The sequence below is a fragment of the Myotis nattereri genome, assembly GCF_964212035.1.
Source record: "Myotis nattereri genome assembly, chromosome: 2".
Lineage (NCBI taxonomy): Eukaryota > Metazoa > Chordata > Mammalia > Chiroptera > Vespertilionidae > Myotis > Myotis nattereri.
The window spans coordinates 210,787,981-210,813,218 of NC_138076.1; the positions used below are offsets into that span (position 1 = coordinate 210,787,981).

Consider the following 25,238-nt stretch of genomic DNA (forward strand, 5'->3'; position numbering starts at 1 on the left):
AAAGCCATCAGTCTTTCATCATTAAGTGTGATATGAACTGTAGAATTTTTATAAATGCCCTTTATTAGGTTAAGGAAATTTTCATCTATTTCTATTTGAGTTTTTATCATGAATGGATATTGACTTTTGTCAAATGCTTGTTCTATTGAGTTAATTGTATAGTTTTGCTTCTTTAGTCTGTTAGTATGGTTTTTAAATATTGAACAAGTCTTACATTCCCAAGACAAATCCCACTTGGTCGTGATGGCATTGTTTTTCTAAGTATTGTAATTTTATATATATTGTGTTTTTTATTTTTATTTTTTAAATTAAATCTTTATTGCCGAAACCGGTTTGGCTCAGTGGATAGAGCGTCGGCCTGCAGACTGAAGGGTCCCAGGTTCGATTCCGGTCAAGGGCATGTACCTGGGTTGCAGGCATATCCCCAGTAGGAGATGTGCAAGAGGCAGCTGATCGATGTTTCTCTCTCATCGATGTTTCTAACTCTCTATCTCTCTCCCTTCCTCTCTGTGAAAAATCAATAAAATATATTTAAAAAAAAAAATTAAATCTTTATTGTTCAGATTATTACATTTGTTCCTCCTTTTCCCCCCCATAATTCCCCTCCTCCCAGTTCCCACCCCACCCTCTGCCCTCACTCCCCACCCACTGTCCTCATCCATAGGTGCACGATTTTTGTCCAGTCTCTTCCCACATCCCCCATACCCCTTCCCCCCCCCCCCCGAGAATAGTCAGTCCATTCCCCTTCTATGCCCCTGATTCTATTATAATCACCAGTTTGTTCTGTTCATCAGATTATTTATTCACTTAATTCTTAGATTCACTTGTTGATAGATTCATATTTATTGTTCATAATTTGTATCTTTACCTTTTTCTTCTTCTTCCTCTTCTTAAAGGATAGCTTTCAGCATTTCATATACTACTGGTTTGGTGGTGATGAACTCCTTTAGCTTTTTCTTCTCTGTGAAGCTCTTTATCTGACCTTCAGTTCTGAATGATAGCTTTGCTGGATAAAGTAATCTTGGTTGTAGGTTCTTGGTATTCATCACTTTGAATATTTCTTGCCACTCCCTTCTGGCCTGCAAAGTTTCTGTTGAGAAATCAGCTGACAGTCGTATGGGTATTCCCTTGTAGGTAACTGACTTTCTTTCTCTTGCTGCTTTTAAGATTCTCTCTTTGTCTTTTGCTCTTGGCATTTTAATTATGATGTGTCTTGGTGTGGTCCTCTTTGGATTCCTTTTGTTTGGGGTTCTCTGTGCTTCTTGGACCTGTAAGTCTATTTCTTTCACCAGGTAGGGGAAGTTTTCTGTCATTATTTCTTCAAATAGGTTTTCAATATCTTGTTCTCTCTCATCTTCTGGCACCCCTATAATTCTGATGTTGGTATGCTTGAAGCTGTCCCAGAGGCTCCTTACACTATCTTCGTATTTTCGGATTCTTTTTTCATTTTGCTTTTCCGGTTGGGTGTTTTTTGCTTCTTCGCATTTCAAATCTTTAACTTGATTTCTGCGCTCCTCTGGTCTGCTGTTGGGAGTCTGTATAATATTCTTTATTTCGGTCAGTGTATGCTTAATTTCTAGTTGGTCCTTTATCACAACATCGAGGGTCTCATTAGATTTCTTGAGGATCTCACTATATTTATTGGCGGTCTCACCAGTCTTTTCGAGGGCCTTACTAAATTTATTGGCGGCTTCTAGACAGTTCTTGAGAGACCTTAAAAGTGTGGTTTTGAGCTCTGTATCCAGCATTTTGCCTTCCTCCATTTCTGTCCTGTTTCTTTGTCTCCGCATTTTTTATGCTTTCTTGGTGCACCCCCTAGTGGTCTTTGTGTGCCGTCTTGTTGTAGTTAAGCCTTGATTGTTGTGGGTAACACTGGGAGGGATTTGACCTCCAGGCCAACTGGCTGTGAGAATTATATTGTGTTTTTTAATGTATTGGCATAAAGTTGTTCATAATGTTCTCTTGTTACATCATTTTTTCTCTATTTTTTGTTTTCTACTTCATTGATTTCTGTTTTTATCTTTGTTTTCTTTTTTCTGCCTATTTTGGATTAAGTCCATCAATAAATTCAACAATTTAGATAATGGACAAATTTCTTAAAAGTACACAAACTACCAAAACAGCTCACTCAAGAAGAAAAAGATGATCGGAATAGCCTTATCGCTGTTAAAGAAATTGTAGTTGGAAACCTTCCTACAAAGAAAACTCCATGCACACATGGCTTCATTGGTGATTTTTACTCAACATTTAAGAAAGAAATAATACCAATTTCTATACAAACTCTTCTTGAAGATTGAAGAGAAGAGACTACTTCCCAAATCATTCTATAAAGCAAACATTATCCTGATACCAAAACAAGAAAAAGGTATTACCAGGAAAGAAAAACACAGATCAGATATCTTCCATGAACATAGCTGCAAGAATTCTAAACAAAATTTTAGTGAATTGCATTACACAAATATATAAAAAGGTTAATTCATCAGGATGATTCTGTGGGGTGAGCTTCAGGTGTTATTCCTCTTACAGGTGGTTTTTCCAAGCTTTGGGTAGTTTCCTCACATACAGATGTTGTGACCAGTATTAAGATGAAGAGTTGGGTCCTGGCCGGTGTTGTTAGTGGTTAGAACGCCGGCCCATGCACACAAGATTCATGGGCTTGATTCCTGGTCAAGGGCACTTAGCTGGGTTTCAGGTTTAATTCCCAACCCCGGTTGATGCGCATGTAGGAGGCAACCTCTCTCATCTCTCTCTCTCTCCTCCCTCTCCTTTGCCTCTTCCACTCTCTCTAAAAATCAATGGGAAAAATATCCTCAGGTGAGGATTAACAAAAAATAAACAATAGCCTGGCTGGTGTGGCTCACTGGTTGAGCATGGTGCACCAAGAGGTCGCCAGTACAATTCCGGGTCAAGGCACATGCCTGGGCTGTGGGCTTGATCCCCAGTAAGGGCATGCAGGAGGCAGCCAATCAATATTTATCTCTAGTCAGTGTTTCTGTCACTCCCTCTACCTTCCTCTCTTTCTAAAATCAGTAAAAATTAGATAGATAGATAGATAGGTAGATAGATAGATAGATGGATGGATGGATGAAGATTTGGGTTGTACAGATTTGCCTTGTACAGATTTCTGAGTTTTGCCTGTGTCAGTCTCTATTCTTCATTTCTCTGCTCGGCACAGTCAAGCTGCTTTAGCTTCTAACTCTCACCTCAGCTCCTTGGTCGCCCAGCAGTATAGCCTGCAGATTCTCTAGACAGCGACTGAGAAGATGGTTGTTTCTCTCTTAGGATCCACTGCCCTGTGCTGCTTGATATCCAGCATCTGAAAATCACTGTTTTGTCTATTTTTCCAGTGTTTTAGTTGTTCAAGTTGGGAGAGTAATATATTTAGTCCTTGTAACTCCATCTTGGCCAGATGCAGAAGTCCAGAGTTGGAATGTGAAATGAGTGAATCACATTTATTGTGTCAGTGTACCAAAATTTGATGAATTTGCCTAATGTTAGACACTTAAATTATTTCATATTATTGTTGTGTGTAGGTAATGCTGCAGTAAACCTTTTCATGCACATATCTTTTGCTTTAATTGAATTAAGTTTCTAAGAGAATAGCTACTGAATAAAGGATGTGGAAAGATTTATGTATATTCCATTCCTAAAGGAATGACCAGTTTACAGCAGTTCATGAGTGAAGTAGATTTTTATCACAAAACTAGTTTTTGCTGGCATTGAATATTTTATTTAAAAATGTATTTTTAATTTTTAACATGTATATGTAAATATACATATATACATATATGTATACATTTATATATATTTGTATATACATTTTAGTAATATGTATATGCATATAATTATACCAACATACATACATTCGTGTGTGTGTGTGTGTGTGTGTGTGTGTGTATAGGATGGGGCAAAATTAGGTTTAGTTATTCATATGGAAAATAATGCAATAATAAATAATAATACAAGAATAAACTCTGTTTCACGTACTCACAACTGTAAACCTACTTTTGCTCCACCTGTATGTGTGTGCTCCAGCGCTAAAAGGGAGAGACCTCCTAGGCCAGTGATGGCGAACCTTTTGAGCTCGGCGTGTCAGCATTTTGAAAAACCCTAACTGAACTCCGGTGCCGTGTCACATAGAGAAATTTTTTGATATTTGCAACCATAGTTAAACAAAGATTTATATTTTTGATATTTATTTTATATATTTAAATGCCATTTAACAAAGAAAAATCAACCAAAATAATGAGTTCGCATGTCACCTCTGACACGCGTGTAATAGGTTCGCCATCACTGTCCTAGGCTCTTTGGTTCTCAAGTTAAAAATCTCCAAGAAGAGATCTATTCAACCATTTTTGGTCAAGTGCTCACACCTGGTCTAATCACTTTGGCAGTGCTGTTAAGTGTTATTGGCACAGCTCAGGTCTGTGCTCACCTAAAACCAGTGAGCTTGGCTCAGGTAGATGAAATAATTTAAATATCAACAACTTCCCAAAACTGTGCTGTGGGAAAGAGTAAAGGAAGCAGTTTCAAAAAGTGTGGGGTCAGTATGGTGGGCAGGTTGCTGTTTTCCAGACACCTCAGAAGAAAGGAAAATATGGAATAAATAAAATGCTAGTTATTTATTACCATGGCATGAAATGTGCCTTTTTGTTTACTTTTTTTAATTGGCTGTTCATTCATTCATTTAATTTATGTAATAAATGTTTATTGAGAGACTTTTGAGAGCCAAGGATGCAGAGAAACAAGATGCAGTCGAGTCTAGTGGAGTCATTTGGCCAAAGAAAGGGAAAGGGATAAAAATGTTATGAGGTAAGTTCTGTGTTGGATTTTTTCACAGGGCTTTTTAGGAGCACAGAGAACCTCAACTATAGGCAGAGAAGAGTCATGAAGGTATATTAGTTGTGTAACAGATCACCCCAAAACTTAGTGCCTTAAAACAATAACCATGTATTATCTTTACGGTTTCTATGAATTGAATTTGGGAGCATCTCAGGAGATTTTGGATCGTGAGAGAGGAGGGTCTCTCTCATAACATTGCAGTCAGACATTGGCTGGGTCTGCAGTCATCTGAAAGTTTGGGCCGAGGGGATCTACTTCCAAGGTGGCTCACTCGTGTGGCTGGCAAATTTGTGTTCTCATGACAGGACATGGTGCTGACTTCCCCCAGAGCAAGTGATACAGGAAACCAGGATGGAAGCTGTCATTACATTTATGGCCTATCCTTGGAAGTTCTCCACGGTCACTGCTGCTGTATTCTCTTGGTCACAGAGGTTAGCTGTGATTCAGTGTGGAGAGGCCCTGCACAGCTAATGCATACCAGGAGGTAGAATCATTTGAGCCATCTTGGAGGCTGGCTACCACAGAAGGCTTCTTTCAGTGACGGTTGTCATTTGAGTTGAGTCGTACAGTATAAATAGGACTCTATTTGGCAGATAAAAAGACCATTAGAGACAAAATAATGGACACATTGGGCAGCTGATAATAGGCCACCTTGACTGTGTAAGGTAGGTGTGGGAATGGTAAGAGAGAAAGAGAACCAGATCTTGTAGAACCTCATATTGCTAGAGAATGTGGCCCTTATTTTGGGGATAATGGCAAGCCATTGAAAGAGTACAGCAGGAGATGCAGGTTTCGTATTTGCATTAGAAGGATAATGTTGTCATTAGGAAGTAGCTGGAAATAGGTGTCTGGAGCTTGCAAGGAAGGTGTCATTGGATGAAGGAATCTGACAGGTGGTTGTGGAAGCTCTGGCAGGTCATGATATTGCCCAGGAATAGCTCCAGTGAGAAGAGCAAGGGCAGAGGGCGGAGCCCACACCCATTTAGAGATTTGCTGAGGAAGAGAAAACAGAAAGAACTTAATTATTTTTCTACTCTACCTTCATAAAAATACTCATATATTATCCTTCATTTCCAATAAAATGTTCATATCCTATTGAGCATTTATTGTCTGATTTTCCTTTTATAAAAGCATCTCTAGCCCTGGCCGGTTTGGCTCAGTGGATAGAGCGTCGGCCTGCGGACTGAAGGGTCCCAGGTTCGATTCCGGTCAAGGGCATGTACCTTGGTTGCTGGCACATCCCCAGTGGGGGGTGTGCAGGAGGCAGCTGATCGATGTTTCTCTCTCATCGATGTTTCTAACTCTCTTGCCCTCTCCCTTCTCTGTAAAAAATCAATAAAAATCTACTAAAAAAAAGTAACTCTTAAATATTAAAAAAAATAAAAATAAAATAAAAGCATCTCTAGTAGCCACATTATCATCTTTCTCCAGCCTTTCTCGGACTTTCCTATTTTTGTATTCTCTCCCAGTTTGTTGTTAGAGACAGCTTTCAGTGTCCTGACATTTCCTGGAACAAAAAAAATAGTCTTCAGGATATCAGAGGCCTCTTAGAATACAAGTATTTTTGCTTTTCCTGCTTACAACTTTTGTGTTCCCTGGAAAATGTGGTACCACCTATGCAGTAGGGGCAACTCTGCTGTTTTGTCAAGAAAACTGGAGACAGAACAGATTAGGCAGTGGTCGGCAAACTCATTAGTCAACAGAGCCAAATATCAACAGTACGATGATGAAAATTTCCTTTGAGAGCCAAATTTTTTAAACTTAAACTATATAGGTAGGTACATTGTTATTAACTTAATTAGGGTACTCCTAAGTTGGCCTTTGCTAAAAACGTCCTCAATCTGATTGAGGTACGTTCGCTGAGGTCGACCCCTTCCAACTCTCCCATCCACACTCGTCTTGTATACTTGTTTCAGATAGCCGAGTGTGGATGGGAGAGTTGGAAGGGGTCGACCTCAGCGAATGTACTTCAAAACAATGTACCTCCCCCGCGCTGCGTATCCCGCGGCCCACCTGCGCCGTCTCCCGTTGCCCGACCGACCAACACCCCCCACTTCCTCTAATGCCACTTCTTCAAAATAGAGTCGCCCAGGCTGAAACCAATTTCTGTGCATGGGCCACGAAGTTTCAGTCGCACTGTACATGCGTGCCCGCATGTGGTATTTTGTGGAAGAGCCACACTCAAGGGGCCAAAGAGCCACATGTGGTTTGCGAGCCGTGGTTTGCTGACCACTGGGTTAGTAGGTCAGGAGTGGATAAAGGACTAGATCTCTTTATATCAAGAGTCCCCTACCCACCCCCTACCTCCCCACACCCCAGGAATTTACAGTGACACCTGTTGATCTTTGCTTTGTGAACAAAATTTAAAATTTGTCTTGTAGGAAATGTGGGGTCAACAAACGAGGGAGAAAAATATTGGAGGCAGAGTAAAAAGACTGATACCTTTAAGCATTAAATAAAATTTAACTTTTAAAGCTGCTGTTTTTAGAGCACCTCGAAGTTGTTTGCATCAATCCTGTTTCTCAAAAGTTTTTGCCTCGCAATAGTTCTGTGACAACAGCAGGGCAGTGAGTGACATGGCTAACTCCTCATTTGCTTCTGCAGGCTCACAGATGGCTGGTTTCCATAGTGACCAGAGGCAGGAAAAACCTGCCTGCCCAGCTTAGCAATATCACATCCGGCTTCTGTTGGGCATTCAGAGACTCAAGGGCAGTTGATGGGAGATATGGGATATATCTACAGTAATAAAAGCATAATATGCTAATTAGACTGGACGACCTTCTGGATGAAGCCAGGGCTGTGAGGGAAGCCCAGGTCCCAGGTGCCAGAGGGAAGCCAGTGTCAGCAGCTGGGAGAATGAAGGCCTACTCTTGCATGAATTTCGTGCAGCAGGCCTCTAGAGCAGCGGTTCTCAATCTGTGGGTCGCCAACCTGTGGGTTGTGACCCCTTTGGGGGTTGAACAATCCTTTCACAGGGGTTGCCTAAGACCATCAGAAAACATATATATAATTACATATTGTTTTTGTGATTAATCACTATGCTTTAATTATGTTCAATTTGTAACAATGAAAATACATCCTGCATATCAGATATTTACATTACGATTCATAACAGTAGCAACATTACAGTTATGAAGTAGGAACGAAAATAATTTTATGATTGGGAGTCACCACAACATGAGGAACTGTATTAAAGGGTCACGGCATTAGGAAGATTGAGAACCACTGCTCTAGAGGGGATGGGGGGAGAGGGAGAGAGAGAGAGAGAGAGAGAGAGAGTGTGTGTGTGTGTGTGTGTGTGTGTATGTGTGTACATGCTCACACATACACACACACAGTGGCCAGATTATTATGACCACCTGACGTTTGTAGGCAAATTAGCTATAATTTTACGCTGAAGTTGCTAGAGGGCCAGACCATTATAAATAGGGAAGCAGGTTTGAACGTGGGATATATATATATATTTTTTTTTGCAGAGATTCCTTATATATATCCAGAATCTGATCATTTCTCACTGTAGTAAAGCTAACATCATTCCAACCCCTTCTGCCTTTCTGTCTCTGCACCACAGCAAGAGAGAGCTTTTATTCTGTTTTATTTTTAATCCTCACCCAAGGATATTTTTTCCATTGATTTTTAGACAGAGTGGAAGGGAGAGGGAGAGACAGAAACACTGATGTGAGAGAGACACATTGATTGGTTGCCTCCCGCATGCCCCCTACTGGGGATTGAGCCCGCAACCCAGCATGTGCCCTGGTCGACGCTCAACCACTGACCACCAGCAGGGCCAGAACACTGTTTTTTAGTCCTCACCTGAGGATATGTTTTCATTGATTTGAGAGAGGGAGGAAAGAAGGGAAATAGGTAGGTAGGTAGGTAGATACATACATACATACATATATACATACATACATACATGTTAGGAGATGTGTCCTAGATCTCTCAAAGCTGTGGCCTGGCACTGGAGCTCAGAAGAAGCAGACTTAAAAGAACTGCCTGGGGTTCCAGCAGCCTCCGTGTCACTCAGTCACAATCCTCACTGGTTTTTATAGCCCAAAGTTACGAGGACTTCTCTTCCCAGCTCTGGAATCCTGGGCTGGGAATCTAGTGTGGGCTGGGACCCCTTGATATCCTTCCCAACTGAAAAAAAAAAATGCCACACATGGTGTCGGACCAGCCTTTCCACACCCCGCCTCTCCTAGTCTAGATGTACTTTATTTCTCTAGTTGCAGAATTGCCAGATATCAGGCGGTTCTGAATGATGATTGTTAATGTATTTTAGTTATAATTTTGATGTGGTTGTGGGAGGTGGTGGCATTTACCTACGTCACCATCTTGGTGTTCTCTCTCTCTCTCTCTCTCTCTCTCTCTCTCTCTCTCTCTCTCTCCTTTTGATTTGCATTTCCCTGATGACTAAAGATGTCAAGCATTATTTACCTGCTCATTGGCCATGGAGAAATGTATATTCAGATCTTTTTTTTTTTTTTTTAATATATTTTATTGATTCTTTACAGAGAGGAAGGGAGAGAGATAGAGAGTTAGAAACATCGATGAGAGAGAAACATCGATCAGCTGCCTCTTGCACACCCCCTACTGGGGATGTGCCCGCAACCAAGGTACATGCCCTTGACTGGAATCGAACCTGGGACCCTTGAGTCCGCAGGCTGACGCTCTATCCATTGAGCCAAACCGGTCAGAGCTATATATTCAGATCTTTTGCCCATTTTCTAAATTGAGCTATTTGTCTTTTTATTGTTGAGTCCTTTTTTTTGGTTAACATTTTAAAAATTGATTTTAGAGAGAAGAAGGGGAGAGCGAAAGGAGAAAGAAATATCAATTTGTTGTTCCCCTTATTTCTGCATTCATTGGTTGATTCTTGTCTGTGCCCTGACCAGGGATAGAATACCTGACCTTGGTGTATGAGGACGTCACTCTAACCAACTGAGCTCCCCGGCCAGGCAAGTCTTTTTTTGAAAAAATATATTTTTATTGATTTCAGAGAGGAAGGGAGAGGGGGAGAGAGAGAGAGAAACGTTAACGATGAGAGAGAATCATGGATGCGCTGCCTCCTGTAGGTCCCTACTGGGGATGGAGCTCTCAAACCGGGCATGTGCCCTGACCAGAAATTGAACGTCACCTCCTGGTTCATAGGTCGGCGCTCAACCACTGAGCCACGCCAGCCAGGCAAATCTTTATTTTTTAAGTGAACAAAAAAGGGAGGGGAGGAAGGCAGGGGTTTAAACAGTGACAGGAGAAATCTGAATTAGATTGCAGTTTTCTAGTTTCCAAGCTATACGCTTAGTGAAAAGTGTGGTAGAGCACACTGTTGGAGGAAGTGGAATGTGTCGGTGTTGACTCAGAAGCTGAGTTGTATTCTATCTAAAGGATTCCTCAAAGATTCTGGCTCAGGAAAACCTATTTACGGAGGTTTTAATGGTGTGGGGTTTTATTTTCTTAATTGAACATTTGTCTGAGCATAGGGCATCAGGAAGTCTGGATGTGTGATTCTCTCCTTCCTTAATATGGGAACTAAACGAACACTCCCCTTGGCTCACAAAGCTGCTGAGAACATTGGTTTCATAGCTTCTTCAGAGTGTATCTTCTCTCAGATGAAATGTTCAGAAAAAGGCCTTTTCAAGTGTGATTTTTCCCTTCCATTGTTGAACAGTGGCCAGGACTTCCCTCCCCACCGCCGCTGGGCCAGCAAACTCAGAGTGGTGGGGGGAAGGTCTCGGGAGGGGCTGCTTCAGAATGACCTTTCCTTTGCTTTTGCCAGGACCCATGTTTCTGGACCAGATGAAGCCTGAGAAGCCTTCCAGCTGTAAGATATTAGGAAGAAAAAACTTCTAAGTCTGGATCTGCAAAAGACTTGCCTCGTCTCTTCACAATGTCAGGTGGGAAGCAGGGACCTGGGCTTGGAAATGGGGTGAGAAGCTCTGCAGAAGGAAGGAAAGCTCTGATCCGGGAGAACCCACTCAGTGTGGTGAAGCGGGCTTGTTTATTTTTCACATACTTTTGAGGGTCATGACCATCCAGGTAAGAGGTTGAGGAAGGAGGAAGTCCTCTGACGGAGCAGGTGGGAGAGTTACAGCTCTCTTCTCAGCTCAGCTCTCCAATTTTCCTTAAGTCTCTGTCCTCTTCCCCACTTCTAGCTGCAAATCCTCACTCTTAGTGGAGGGAGAGGCAAGGAGATGGAGTTTGGTGGTGTTTTTAACGTGCTGGTTTTTTGTTTTTTTTCTTTTCCTTCCTCTAGAGATTTGCACATTCCTGAGTTTCTGCCTCTCCCTACCTGTCTCACTTTACATGGTGCAGTCAGTCCCTTTATGCTCTTGGGGTGGGGGGGATATCGCAACTTGAATTTTCCCTGTGTGCTCTGCATTGCCTGCATCTCCTATTCCTGGTTTTCCTTGATTTCAGGAAGCTACATACCTTCTGCCTCTGGTCCCTTCTCAGCCCTGACTCCGAGCATATGGCCCCAGGAGATCCTGGCCAAGCACACGCAGGTACAACAGTGACCAGTGGCTACACTCCCAATTTGTGGTGCTGAGGGGACCTGCTGCTGCAGGCTCCCAGTGGGTGGCCATGCCATCCTGTTCACACAGGGTCAGAGGCCACCATCAGAGATGGCATCTTAGCTCCACATTCTCTGTGAATGAGTCGTTAGGTTAGAGCAGTGATGGCGAACCTTTTGAGCTCGGCGTGTCAGCATTTTGAAAAACCCTAACTTAACTCTGGTGCCGTGTCACATATAGAAATTTTTTGATATTTGCAACCATAGTAAAACAAAGACTTATATTTTTGATATTTATGTTATATATTTAGATGCCATTTAACAAAGAAAAATCAACCAAAAAAATGAGTTCCCGTGTCACCTCTGACACGCGTGTCATAGGTTCGCCATCACTGGGTTAGAATATTATGTACTCAGTATTATGAGGACACAAATGCCTTGATCTTATTTTGTTTGACCTATGGGGAAAACAGAAAATGCCAGGCGAATTCGAGAAGGAAGGGGCCCCTGTAGCTGAGTGATGAACATAGAGGCTTCAGAGGAACTCAGGTCTTTGATCTAAGTCTTGGCAGCACCATGGGCGGCATATCCAGAACCCGTGGTCCTAGACTGGAGGCTGCATGACTGACTCTTCCTAATCCTGGTTCTAGAAGGAAGAGTCAGTGGAGCAACCAGAGTTCTACTACGATGAGTTCGGTTTCCGGGTGGACAAGGAAGGTAAGATTGAGCCCCTTGAGTGTCATCTTGCAGGTGTTCTTGGCAAGGACCCCAATTCCAGTGACTCGTTATGCAGCTGACCTACACAGTTTAGTTGACCTGCTGTTCAAGCGCAAGTTGTTTAGGGGTCAGCTGGCGGTTGGCAGTCTGTGTACACAGAGAGCCAGCTGAAGTTATACTCGATCTTTGACTGTGAGGGCAGACGGTGCCCCTAACCCCTGGTTTTGTTCAAGGGACCTATGATTTTTTTAAATTAATTTTATTAATCTTTATATGATGATAAAAACAATGTTCCTTGTAGAGAAGTTAAAAATACAAAAAAGTATAAAGATTAAAACAAATTAACCTATAATCCCACAACCTGAAGATAACTGCTGACATTTTAGTGTATCCTTTGTGTTTTAGTGTAGCTTTGTGTTTATATCTATATATACTTATCATGTATATGTTTTGTTTTACCTTACTTTTAAAAATATTTTTATTGATTTCAGAGAGGAAGGGAGAGAGAGAGAGAGAGAGAGAGAGATATCAATGATGACAGTCACTGCCTCCTTCACACCACCCCCACTGGGGATCGAATCTGCAACTCAGGCCTGTATCCTGATTGGGAATGGAACCAGGACCAGGAGGTTGACGCTCAACCACTGAGCCACTCCAGCCCGACTGTTTTGTTTTACCTTAGTTTTTTTTTTCAATTACAGTTGACATTCAATATTATTTTAGTTTCATGTGTACAGCATAGTGGTTAAACATTTATATAACTTATGCAGTGATCACCTCAATAAGTTTAGTACCCACCTGGCACCATACATAATTATTACAATACTAGAGGCCCGGTGCACGAAATTCGTGCAAGGGAAGCAGGGATTGTTGTTGGTGGTGGTGTCTCTCAGCCCAGCCTGTGCCCTCTCGGAATCTGGGACCCCTCAGGTAGGGTCCCTAGGCCTGGCCAGTGATCAGGGCCTATCAGGGCTTTCTTTTCCCCCGGCTGCCGGCAGCTGGCCCTGCCCCTGCTTGCCATCTGTGTGGCGCTGCCCCCTCTGCTGGCGTAGGGTGCAATCGCTTGGCTGGCCTAGGCCTCCCTCTGTGGGGCAATCAATCGCAGAGCTCTGCAATTGATCGCCCAGCAGAGGCAGGCCCCACCCACCTGGCTGGGGCTCCGTGATGGATTGCTGCACAGAGGGTGGCCTAGTCCTTCCTCTTTGGGCTGATTGCATCTCCCTCCCCCCCCCCCCCCCCCCCGATCAATTGCCCTGCCGGCTGGTGGCCTGGGCCTCCCTCTGCGGGGCAATTGTGGGGTGATGGCAGGGCCTCCCGACCAATTGCATTACACCCGTCTTGGCTGGCCTGGCGCCGGTGTGTGTCATAGCGTGGTCGTCTGGACGGTCATTCTGCTGTTAGGTGGTTCAGTTGATTTGCATATTACGCTTTTATTATTATAGACTAGTGGCCCAGTGCACAGATTAGTGCACATTGAAAGGAAATCAATTAGGAGAAATATTTTAATGTCGCTATTCGTCCTTTCTCTATAATAGAAGTGTTAACCAAATTCATGATCAACAATGACAGATCGAAACACACTTGTGATTGGCGCCAGCGAGAGCTTTATATGTATCGTGCATGCGCAAGTCAACTTAGCCTTTTATATGTATAGAATAAACTTCCTTAACTAGACCTGCTTTCTGATTTAGCTAAACTTTTTCCAGCCCAGTGAAGCACCCCAACTTCTCTTTCAGGTAATTGTCAGCAATACAGCAGTAAATATCAACATGAAGCATATTATTATTGTAAATCATGCAGGTAGAACAAAGGGTAAAATATTTAACTGCAGCAGTGTTTGGCTATATTCTGCACAGTGAGAAAACCTGAAGTCATTTTCAAGGTCCACCATTTCTTCTTTTCAGTTGGGTTCTAAACTTTCTAAATCTCCGTTTTTCAGCTAATGAAAGGAAAATAGGATTCTACTGAGTCTCCTATCTACCTACTCCAGGAGTTCTGTGAGGATCAAATGAGATGAGGCATAGACAAACGCTTCACAGACATTTGGTTAAAGTGTAAAATGTTTGCACCTGGCTATAAAGCAAGTTGGGTCCTTGGGCTGAAGAAACTCCAAGGTGGCTAGTTGTGAGGGAGAAGAAGCCGGGTGTTGCTACGTGACATCATTACCTGGCGCCCACAGCGATTGTTTCTGGGCTGGGCTGTGGGCTGCATTTTGCGCCATGGGGTCTCGGCAGTGTAGGTTGCAATTTGGTGGGGTGTCGCTCTGGGATGGTGGCAGGGTCTGTGTCCCACTTGGGGGAAGCTGAGTGTTGCTTTGTCGGCGCCAGGTCCACGGTGCCATTTCTTTGTAAATCGCCAGTGTGCATCACGACAGCTCCTGCCTTGAGTGTCTGCCCCCTGGTGGTCAGTGTGTGTCATAGTGACCGGTCGGAGGGACACTTAGCATATTAGCCTTTTATATAGATTATTGACTATAGTCCCATGCTGTACTTTACATCTCCATGACTATTCTGTAACTACCAATTTGTACTTCTATTATTTTCTTTTTAAAAAATTAACTTTATTGGGCTGACATTGAAATTTTATAGGTTTTGCCCTGGCCAGTGTTTCTAAGTGGTTAGAGCATTGGCCCATGCACCAAAGGGTCTCAGGTTCAATCCCCAGCCTGTTAGGGTGCGCATGGGAGGCAACCGAGTGATGTTTCTCTTTCTCACATGGATGTTTCTCTCTCCCTCCTCTCTGTCTCTCCCTCTTTCCTCCTTCCATCCACTCGCTCTCAAAAATCAATGTAAAAAATATCCTCAGGTGAGGATTAACAAAAACTATATTTTATCTATTTTATATTGTTATATATTGTATACATGTTTTAAGTGTACATTTCTTTCTTTCTTTTTAATATATTTTATTGATTTTTCACAGAGTGGAAGGGGGAGGGATAGAGAGTTAGAAACATCGATGAGAGAGGAACATCGATCATCTGCCTCCTGCACACCTCCTACTGGGGATGTGCCCGCAACCCAGGTACATGCCCTTGGCCGGAATCGAACCTGGGACCTTTCAGTCCACAGGCCGACGCTCTACCCACTGAGCCAAACCGGTTAGGGCTCAAGTGTACATTTCTGTGATACATGATCTATATATTGCATCATGTGCCCACCACCCAAAGTCAAATCATCTTCCATTGCCATATATTTTGCCCCTTTTACTCTTTACAACCCCCTCCCCCCCATCCTCATATACATGTCTGTGGAGTTTTTAAAAATATGTTTTTATTGATTTTTTTAGAGAAATGGGGTGGGGGAGAGGGAGGGAGAGAGACACATCAATCGGCTGCCTCCTGCACACCCTGCACTGGGGGTTGAGCCTGTACTGTAACCCAGGCATGTGCCCTAACCAGGAATCGAACCGGCTACCTCCTGGTGCGTGCATCTGCTCAACCAGCTGAGCCACACCGGCCAGGCTACGTGTTTTTATATTGCTCTTAGAGCTCAACATCATATCATGAGCATTTTTTTCTCAGTTAAGACCTCTTTTAAAGCATATTTTTCAGTGGCTGCATAATATCCCATTATAAGGGGTTTAGCATAATATTTTTATAACCATGTTTCTGTGAGTGGGCCTGCAGGCCATTTCCATTGTTTCCTAGTATAAATGCACCTGTTGGTTCCTGAGTGGGCTATGGGGAAAGCCATTTTCCAGAGCCCGGGATGGTCTCTCACCAGGATATAACTGTGACTAGAAGATTTTAATTGGTTGAAACCAGTCATCTTCAGGTCATTCGTATTTACAATTCTGACATAAGTTTTCCTTATTCTCTAGTTTGCAGGCATATATTTGGAAGTCAGAACTCAGGAGACTTTCTAGTATGATGGAAATAGTCTATATCTCCATGGGGACAGTGTTTATACATTTGTTTATTGATACTCACCAAAATGTTCCCTTAACATTTGTGCATTTTACTGTATGAAAATTCACTAAAGGTCGGATTCTAGAAAGCTGAGGCTGTGACTTAGGACGAGTGAGGATGAGGCGTTCTGTGGGGCTGACTCACACTGAGACTGCCAGGTGGCTGGCAGGCTCGTCCATGTTGACTGGAGCAGTTCAGGAGGCCAACTGTTGTCCACTCCCCCCTGCTGCATCCCCAGTACCCTGAACAGAACCGAAGGTGGTCTTGGCCTCATGGAGTTCCCCAGCAATAAACAAATCTATCATACTAGAGGCCCAGTGCACAAAAATTTGTGCACTCGGGGGGAAGGGGGGTCCCTCAGCCTGGCCTGTGCCCTCTCGCAGTCTGGGACCCCTCGGGAGATAACAACCTGCTGGCTTAGGCCTGCTCCCGGGTGGCAGAGGGCAGGCCCAATCCCTAGGTGCAGCCCCTGGTCGGGCTCAGAGCAGGGCCGACTGGGGAGTTGGGATGCCGCCCCCTGTCATGCACAGAGCAGGGCGGATCGGGAGGTTGCGATGCCACCCTCAGTCACGCTCAGGGTAGGGCTGATTTGGGGGTTGGGGTACCACCCCCTGTCACACTCAAGGCAGGGTCGATGGGGAGGTTGCAGCGCCACCCCCTGTCACGCACAGAGCAGGGCCAATCAGGGGGTTGGGGCTCCATACCCTGTCACGCACAGAGCAGGGTCGATCAGGGGGTTGGGGAGCTCCCCCCTGTCACGCACAGAGCAGGGCCCATCAGGGGGTTGGGGAGCTCCCCCCCCCCCCGTCACTCACAGAGTAGGGCCGATAGGGGAGTTGGGGCACCGCCCCGTGTCACACACGGAGCAGGGCGGATCAGGGGGTTGGGGTGCCGCACCCTGTCACACTCAGGGCAGGGCCGATGGGGAGGTTATGGCTCTACCCTGTCACACACAGAGCAGGGCCCGTGGGGAGGGGGGTTGGGGCGCTGCACCCTGTCACACACAGAGCAGGGCCAATCGGGGTTGGGGCGCTGCACCCTGTCACACACACAGCCGCAGGGCGATCAGGGGGATGGGGAGCTCCCCCTATCAGGCACAGAGCAGGGCTGATCAGGGGGTTGGGGCGCCTTTCCCTATCACGAACAGAGCAGGGCTGATAGGGAGGTTGTGGCCCCACCCCCTGTCACACACAGAGCCCCAGGGCGACCAGGGCGCTGCCCCCTGTCATGCTGATCCCAGTGCCGGGAGGCCTCGTGGCTCCGCTGATCCCAGTGCTGGGAGGCATATTACCCTTTTACTATATAGGATGGAGGCCTGGTGCATGTGTGGGGTCCGGCTGGTTTGCCCTGAATGGTGTCCTGGATCAGGGTGGGGGTCCCCACTGGGGTGCCTGGCCAGCCTGGGTGAGGGGCTGAGGGCTGTTTTCAGGCTGGCGGGTGACGGGAGCTCCCAACCGCTCCTTTTCTTTTTTTTTTTCATTCTGGGCCAGCTTTAGCTCTGAGGCTCCAGCTCTTAGGCCTTCGCTGCTGAAAGCAGGTATCTGGTTTGTTTCGGTTCTATAATCGAAACAATGTATAACTCCAGCTCTGAGATCCTGGCTCGCTGAAAGCAGGTTTCTGGGGTTTTGTTTAGCTTCTATATTTTTCACAATGTTTCTTAAACTGCAAGCTCAGAGGCCGGCAAGGCAGGCGGGGAAAGTTGGAGTCCTCCGTCACTGAAGCAAGCAAGCCTCATGTTAGTTTCAAGCTGCCTGGCTGCCGGCCGCCATCTTGGCTGGCAGTTAATTTGCGTATCTCGCTGATTAGCCAATGGGAAGGGTAGCGGTTGTACACTAATTACCATGTTTCTCTTTTATTAGATAGGATGCTGAGGGGAAAGAGCTATGAAAGAATTCCGGGAACTAGGGAGGAGGGAGGTGGATTGTTTATAGGAAGGCTTCTCCAAGGTGGACACATTTGATTGGAGACTGGGAGGAAGAGAGGCAGTGAGTATGTGTAGCCAAGGAAGTGGAACAATAAGTGCAAAGGCCCTGGAGCAGGAGTGGATTTGGTGGGGAGTAGCTGGAGTGGAGGAAGCAAGAGAAAGGTAGGAGATGAGGCCAGGGAGAAGATGGGACAGGAGGAGGTGGGTCACAGAGCGTGGTGAGGCGGTAGGTGAGGCGCCCCTGCTGGTGGCAATGGGTAGGAGTGAGCGGGCGGGTGGGTAGTACTAGAGGGCTCTGAGCAGAGTGCCCTGTCTGACTTGCCTCGTCAAGGGCGCTCTGACTGCTGTGGAGGATCGCCCTTAGGGAGGCAGGGGCGGAACAGGGAGGAAGGCTGGTGGGAACCCGCAAGGAAGGTGATGGCTTGGATGGGCAGTGGTCAGAGGTGGTGAGTGGGGAGATTCTGCCTGTGCTCTGAGGGCTTGATCCAGGGGTAGAAGTGGAGGTGGTTCTGAGGTTTAGGCCCGAGCATCTGGAGAGTGGAGGGGGGGGTCTGTGGGTCTGGGAGATCTTGGAAGGGCAGGTTTGCGGGGAGAGTGAAGTGCTCCTTGGGCCATGGAAACTGTGGCTCTGGGTTTCCGTGGTGGATCTGGGCCCTGAACTGGAAGCCCAGACACATTTTCCTTCCTCCTTGCTCACTGCCCTGTCCTGGGTGCTCTCCTGGCAGAGGGTGCCGACCCCAGTTCCAGCCGGCTGCCTGCTGTGTCTCTGATGGAGGACCCTCCCCAACGGCTGCGGTGGCAGGCCCACCTGGAGTTCACCCATAACCATGATGTGGGCGATCTCACCTGGGACAAGATTGCTGCCTCCCTGCCCCGCTCAGAGAAGCTCCGCTCCCTGGTGCTGGCCGGCATCCCACACAGCATGAGGCCACAGGTGAGGCCATGGAGGCCAGGCCACAGAGGGCCACAGAGGCTCAGGTGTCTCACCAAAGACTGAATGCTTATTGGCTCCTCCTCTCAGCTGTGGATGCGGCTCTCCGGGGCCCTGCAGAAGAAGAGGAACTCAGAGTTGTCCTACCGGGAGATGGTGAAGAACAGCTCCAACGATGAGACCATTGCTGCCAAACAGGTGAACGGGGTGGTCCTGCAGGCAGGCAGTGGTCTGCCTGGGGTTACAGGAGTCCCCTTGTTGGTCTCGCCTTGGCAAGGTGGCTGGGGAGAGCACAGCAGCTGCATAGCAGGCCTGGGCAGTCCTTTCACCCACAGATGTGTACCTGGGCATTTTGGCTCCCTCCTGGGTTCTCTGTAGGCAGCAGGGGGAATTGTCAAAAAGGTCATCTAACCAGGTGCACATTAGGGTCACCTGGAGACTTAAGCACACATTTCCAGGCCTCGTTCCAGAGATCCTCATTCCATAGTTCTGGCCCGAAGCCCAGGAACCTGCATGTTGTTTGTGAGTTCCCCAAGGGAATCTGGTAGAATCAGCTACACTAGCCGGCTCTACTCCTGAAGAGAGGAGCACAAGGAATCCCCATTCCGGGGAGAGAAGCCCACCTGGGGAGTGCCCTCTCGTGTCAACAGCGTGGAGGGTGTGGGCCCACAGGCGTGCAGCGGTCTCACAGGGTCTTGTTGTGGGTGGGCCGCTGACAGATTGAGAAGGACCTGCTCCGCACCATGCCCAGCAACGCCTGCTTCGCCAATGAGAGCAGCATCGGGGTGCCCCGCCTGCGCAGGGTTCTCCGAGCACTGGCCTGGCTCTACCCTGAGATTGGTTACTGCCAGGGCACAGGCATGGTGAGCACAGTTGGGAAGGGGAGGGGGTGTCCCCAAGAGTGTTCTCCAGGCCCCAGGGACCAATCCAGGGCAGTAGGACCGGAAGCAGGGGTGGAGGTGGGAGTACCCAAGGAGGGCTGTAGCTGCCAAATACGGTGGTTCTATCCTGAGAAAGGCACACGGTCCGTGACATGACCCTCAGAAGGGTGCCGCTTCTCATTTGTGTGGAGACCTGGGTCGAGGCCCCTTGTCCCCCTGCCCTGGCCAGGTGGCCGCCTGCCTCCTGCTGTTCCTGGAGGAGGAGGACACCTTCTGGATGATGTGCGCCATCATCGAGGACCTGCTCCCTGCCTCCTACTTCAGCACCACCCTGCTGGGCGTCCAGACAGACCAGCGGGTCCTGCGCCACCTCATTGTCCAGTACCTGCCCCGCTTGGACAAGCTGCTCCAGGAGCATGACATCGGTAAGGGCCGCCCGAACTCTCCAGGGTTGAGGGCTCTTGCCATGCTGACTCAGATACTGTGGATCTGGGGCTTCCTGGCAGAGCCTGCAGGGGGCGCAGCAGCTGGCTGCCTTCGGGGAAGAAAGGAGCTCCTATGAGGATGACCGACCGGGGATGCGGCACATGCAGCCTTTGTTGCTCTTGTTCTCTGATGCTGCACTGTCTCCTCCCTCCCCTTGGAGCAGGGTGGGCCTCCTGCTTTTTGGGAGACACTTTTCACCCTTCCTCAGCTCCTGTCGGTGCCCCTTCTCTCAGACTATCTCATGCCAGTGTCCCTGGTTGTGTCCACAGAGCTGTCCCTGATCACGCTGCACTGGTTCCTCACGGCCTTCGCCAGCGTGGTGCACATCAAGCTGCTGCTGCGCCTCTGGGACCTGTTCTTCTACGAGGGCTCCCTGGTGCTCTTCCAGGCCACGCTGGGCATGCTGCGCCTCAAGGTGCGGCTGCAGCCCCGCCCCCCACCCCCGGGCCACGCTGCCCAGCTGCCAATGAGGAGCCCGTGGGCCAGACGCAGCTGGTGCTCCTCTTCTGGGGCATGCAGTGGGGTCCACGCTTCAGCATCCTGTGGCCTGAGCACGAGCCCCTCCTGAGAGCCCCTGCAGGGGGAGTCTCCTGGGGCCGGGAACTCCCTTGTGCTCAGCTGATCTTCCAGGGAAGTCACACCTGGCTGGGTGCTGATTGGGGGCAGCTCATGGGCCTGGTGCCAGGCAGTGACTCCCCCTTTCTCCTCACATGGCCCAGGAGGAGGAGCTGATCCAGTCAGAGAACTCGGCCTCCATCTTCAACACGCTGTCGGACATCCCCTCGCAAATGGAGGACGCGGAGCTGCTCCTGGGGGAGGCCATGCGGCTAGCTGGCTCCCTAACGGACGTGGCTGTGGAGACCCAGCGCCGCAAGCACCTGGCCTACCTTCTTGCAGACCAGGGTCAGCTGCTGGGGACCAGCACCACCACCAACCTCTCTCAGGTGGGCCTGTGAGGGAGGAGCCATGAGGACCCCTGCTGTGCCGTCCCCTCCCCAACTCAGCACCCAGGCTAGGCCTGGCCCAGCAGACCCTGCTGTGGGGTGACATCCAGTTTGGATGTAGGAAGACCCAGCTTTGAACTGACAGTACATTTCTGACCCCAGCCGGCCTCGGAGGCCATTTCCCATGAGGTAGTCCCTGTGAGAGGCCCGAGCTGCCCCCAGGAAGGCTCTGTGTCCTTCCTTTGGTGCCGAGATTCCCTCTACTCGGCTGGGCCCTGGGAGCCCTCCTGCTGCTGACCCATTCCCGTGCCTGCAGGTGGTTCGTCGCAGGACGCAGCGGAGGAAGTCTGGTTTCACCTCCCTGCTCTTCGGTGAGTCCTGGCCCAGTTCAGCGGTTTCTTCACGGCCAGTCGAGTCTAAGCTCTTGGAGCCTGGGGTTGGAGGGCGGCAAAGACGGGGGTGTCCGTCATCCTCACACTGCGGGGTGGACCCTGAGCTTCCTTGGCGTTGGGAAGGGGACCAGGCGGGAGCCATGGCTGTCATAGCCTTTTGGACCCTCAGGGGAGGACGACCTAGAGGCACTCAAGGCCAAGAACATCAAGCAGACGGAACTGGTGGCTGACCTCCGGGAAGCCATCCTCCGTGTGGCACGCCATTTCCAGTGCACTGACCCCAAAAACTGTAATGTGGTGAGTCACATGCTCCCAGTTGTGTGCCCAATGGGTCGACTTGGGGGGCTCTCCTTTCCTAGCCCTATCCTGAGGCACCTTCCCCTTGGTGGGCCTTCCCACTTCTCTGGCAGGAGCTGACTCCAGACTACAGCATGGAGAGCCACCAGCGGGACCACGAGAACTATGTGGCCTGCTCACGCAGCCACCGGCGCAGGGCCAAGGCCCTGCTAGACTTCGAGCGACACGATGACGATGAGCTAGGCTTTCGCAAGAATGACATCATCACGGTGCGTGGGGCGAGGCTTGGGAGGTGGGTGCTCAGAGGCAGGTGGAGCCTGGTTGCTGGGAGCAGGTAGCATTGGTCCTGCCACCTGCCAGCCCAGAGGGTACAGCCAGATTATTCAGCCTCAGCCAGGCCCTCTCCCTGCCGAGTATTTCCACCTGGCTGAGGATGAAACCGGGTGGTGTGCGAGGCACTGGGCCCAGGCAACCACAGCTTTGCCTCCTGCTCTTTTTCTCTACAGATCATTTCTCAGAAGGATGAGCACTGCTGGGTCGGGGAGCTGAATGGCCTAAGAGGTGAGGCTGGTCACTCTTTGCTACATCCCTCCTGGCCTCTTCCCCTCACCAGGAACTTGGCTGAGCCTGTCCGCAGCCCCATTGGGGGGGAGGGTGGAAGTGTGGGGACACCAGGCTCCTCACAGGACCCTGCCTCTCCCACAGGCTGGTTTCCAGCCAAGTTTGTGGAAGTCCTGGATGAACGGAGCAAAGAGGTAAGAAGGGCACAGGGCAGGGCTGCCCCTGGGAGCTGCTGCTGCCTCCACTCTGGCAAGGCCTGCACCCTCCTGGCCAGGGCCTGTGTCCTGAGCGAGTTCTGGCTTGAGGCAGGGGATGTGAGGACAGGGACAGGGTGACTGGCTGCAGGCGCAGGGCTGGGGCCTCTCAGACCCCGTCCCCCACCAACAGTACTCCATCGCGGGGGATGACTCTGTAACGGAGGGCGTCACAGACCTTGTGCGAGGGACCCTCTGCCCAGCCCTCAAGGCCCTGTTTGAACATGGACTGAAGAAGCCGTCTCTGCTCGGGGGCGCCTGCCACCCCTGGCTGTTTATTGAGGAGGTGAGTCCGTAGCTGGACCCATGTCCTCCACCATCCTTTTCCCCAGGTCCCCGGGCTCTGTGGAGCTGGCAGGAGGAGCTCATGGGTTGGTGATGTGCACTGACTTGGACCCTGTAGCTTTAACTTGGAACCTATCCCATTGTCCCTGATGTTCTCTCCCTACAACCCCCAGGCAGCAGGCCGGGAGGTGGAGAGAGACTTCGACTCGGTGTACTCTCGCCTGGTGCTGTGTAAGACATACAGGTAACTGGGCCCCAGTCCCCCACGTTGGCAGGGGTCCTGGCAGCATAGAGCAGCCCAAGCCCGCACATCTGGCAACTTTGGGTTCCCCTCTTCCCCAGGTTGGATGAAGATGGCAAAGTTCTGACCCCGGAGGAACTGCTCTATCGGGTAGGCAGGGCCATGGGTGGGGTCTGGCTCCTGGGCTGGCAGCTGGGGCACCTGTGTGACAGCTGTGTCCTCCCAGGCAGTGCAGTCTGTGAATGTGACCCACGACGCTGCACATGCGCAGATGGATGTCAAGCTCCGCTCTCTCATCTGTGTGGGGCTCAAGTGAGTGTCTGTGCCTACTGTGGGCGTGACAGTCCACAGTTGGATGAGTGGCAGCCTGGGCTGTGGCCCTTGGGGGGAGCAGGGGCTGTGAGCTGGGCCTTCTAGGCCCCCAGGAGTTGGACAGACAAATGGAAAGTGGCAAGGGTGACCCCCAATGATCTTTCTCCAGCACGAGACCAGCTGCTGCTTTATGGGGAAGGTGCTTGAGGATTTATGAAGCACAGACTTTAAGCAACATGACCAGTGAAGGGGCTTCCCAGAAATGAGTCTGCTGCAGCACTCTAGGGAGGGGTGCCTGCCTGAGAGGCCTTGGGCATTTGTGAGGCTCAGGTCTGGGTGAAGGAGATGTTCCTGGATTTGCCCTCTGGGGTGGGAGGAGGAGTGGTTTGCAGAGGCACAAATGCCCCCGAGACATGCTCAGAATATGGCTGTGACCCCAGCAGGCTGGTGAGTATGCACTTCACTCCTGGACTGGCCAGCAGGGGTCAGTGATCCCACCTCCTTTACTCTCAGATGCAGAGAGGAAAGAGCTGATAGGACTGAGGGCCCTGTGTGTCTCCCAGTGTGAGGGAGCTGGAGCCAGGGGCTGAGAGTAAAGGAGTTGGGGGTCACCTGAGGAGGCCAAGAAGTGGAGGAAAGGGGGCTGGGGTTAGAGGAACCCTGAAGTGGCGATAGCCCAGTCCAGCACTGGAGGGGAGAACCCCACTCATGGTCCTCAGAAGGTTCTGTGGATGGCCCACTCCTCCCACCTGTCCCCAGTGAGCAGGTCCTACACCTGTGGTTGGAGGTGCTCTGCTCCAGCCTGCCAACCGTGGAGAAGTGGTACCAGCCCTGGTCCTTCCTGCGAAGCCCCGGCTGGGTCCAGATCAAGTGTGAGCTCCGGTGAGGACCCTGCTCTGGTGGCCCTGGGGTAGGGGGACCGAAGGAGCTGACCTGAGGGTGACTGACAGCTTCCCCTTCCTCCCCTCCAGTGTCCTCTGCTGCTTTGCCTTCAGCCTCTCCCAGGACTGGGAACTTCCTATGAAGAGAGAGGTGGGTGGTGGGGGTTGGTCCTTAGCCCAGCAGCCTGCCTTCCTCCTGGAGGGCTGCGGTGGGTGTGGTGGCTGAGGCAGGGCCCCTGCCACCTTGGGCTTCCTCGCTCTGTGCAGGAGGAGAAGAAGCCCCTGAAGGAGGGCGTCCAGGACATGCTGGTGAAGCACCATCTTTTCAGCTGGGATATAGATGGGTGACACACTTCCTCCAACGGCCGTCACACCCAGACCTCTCCCAACCCGTCGGCTACCAGAGCAGCTGCTTCCTTAAGAGAAGGGCGTTGGGGTGGGGGCTGACGTGGTCCAGGCCTAACCCAAGCTACGGGACCAAGGGAAGACGACACTGGAGTTTGGCCAGGCACCATGGTAGGGAGATTGGAGACACCACCCTGGTGGCAGCAGGTGGGGCCTGGCTCACTCTATCCCTCCCAGTGTCTGTGGAGGCTCCAGGCCCCACCCTCACTACTTGTACTGACCAAAAACCTCATGAGGAGGTAGAGAGCCACCTCTGTCCGCTTTTGCTCAGGAAGGGAGTGGGGGTGGCTAAAGGCTCCTTGGCCTGTAAATAAATTGTCTTTGAGAAGCACCTTCTGTCTTCAATCCAATTGGGACCATAGAACCCTATGTCCAAGGTTCTGCCCTTTCTGGAATGGCCTAGAACGGACAGCCTGGCTGGGAAGGTGGGGTTAGGGTGTAGGGCCCAGCCATACCACCCACCTCAT

At 49.2% G+C, this 25,238-nt stretch overlaps 1 protein-coding gene across 1 annotated transcript in view; it reads left to right on the forward strand.

The window, feature by feature from the left end:
* The window catches only part of SGSM3 (small G protein signaling modulator 3), a 38,777-nt gene extending 13,674 nt beyond the window's left edge, over positions 1-25,103 (forward strand). Inside the window, exons 2-22 of the mRNA XM_081083204.1 lie at positions 10,619-10,736; positions 11,260-11,345; positions 12,004-12,070; positions 18,627-18,835; positions 18,923-19,030; positions 19,552-19,695; positions 19,943-20,138; positions 20,469-20,614; positions 20,919-21,143; positions 21,460-21,514; positions 21,705-21,832; positions 21,946-22,101; positions 22,339-22,393; positions 22,538-22,587; positions 22,781-22,933; positions 23,106-23,176; positions 23,275-23,323; positions 23,400-23,485; positions 24,245-24,367; positions 24,457-24,517; positions 24,634-25,103. Of these exons, the coding sequence (XP_080939330.1) occupies positions 10,730-10,736; positions 11,260-11,345; positions 12,004-12,070; positions 18,627-18,835; positions 18,923-19,030; positions 19,552-19,695; positions 19,943-20,138; positions 20,469-20,614; positions 20,919-21,143; positions 21,460-21,514; positions 21,705-21,832; positions 21,946-22,101; positions 22,339-22,393; positions 22,538-22,587; positions 22,781-22,933; positions 23,106-23,176; positions 23,275-23,323; positions 23,400-23,485; positions 24,245-24,367; positions 24,457-24,517; positions 24,634-24,714 (2,256 nt within the window). The 5' untranslated portion in view covers positions 10,619-10,729 and the 3' untranslated portion in view covers positions 24,715-25,103. The remainder of the gene's footprint in view (positions 1-10,618; positions 10,737-11,259; positions 11,346-12,003; positions 12,071-18,626; positions 18,836-18,922; positions 19,031-19,551; positions 19,696-19,942; positions 20,139-20,468; positions 20,615-20,918; positions 21,144-21,459; positions 21,515-21,704; positions 21,833-21,945; positions 22,102-22,338; positions 22,394-22,537; positions 22,588-22,780; positions 22,934-23,105; positions 23,177-23,274; positions 23,324-23,399; positions 23,486-24,244; positions 24,368-24,456; positions 24,518-24,633) is intronic.
* Positions 25,104-25,238: the final 135 nt, after the last annotated feature.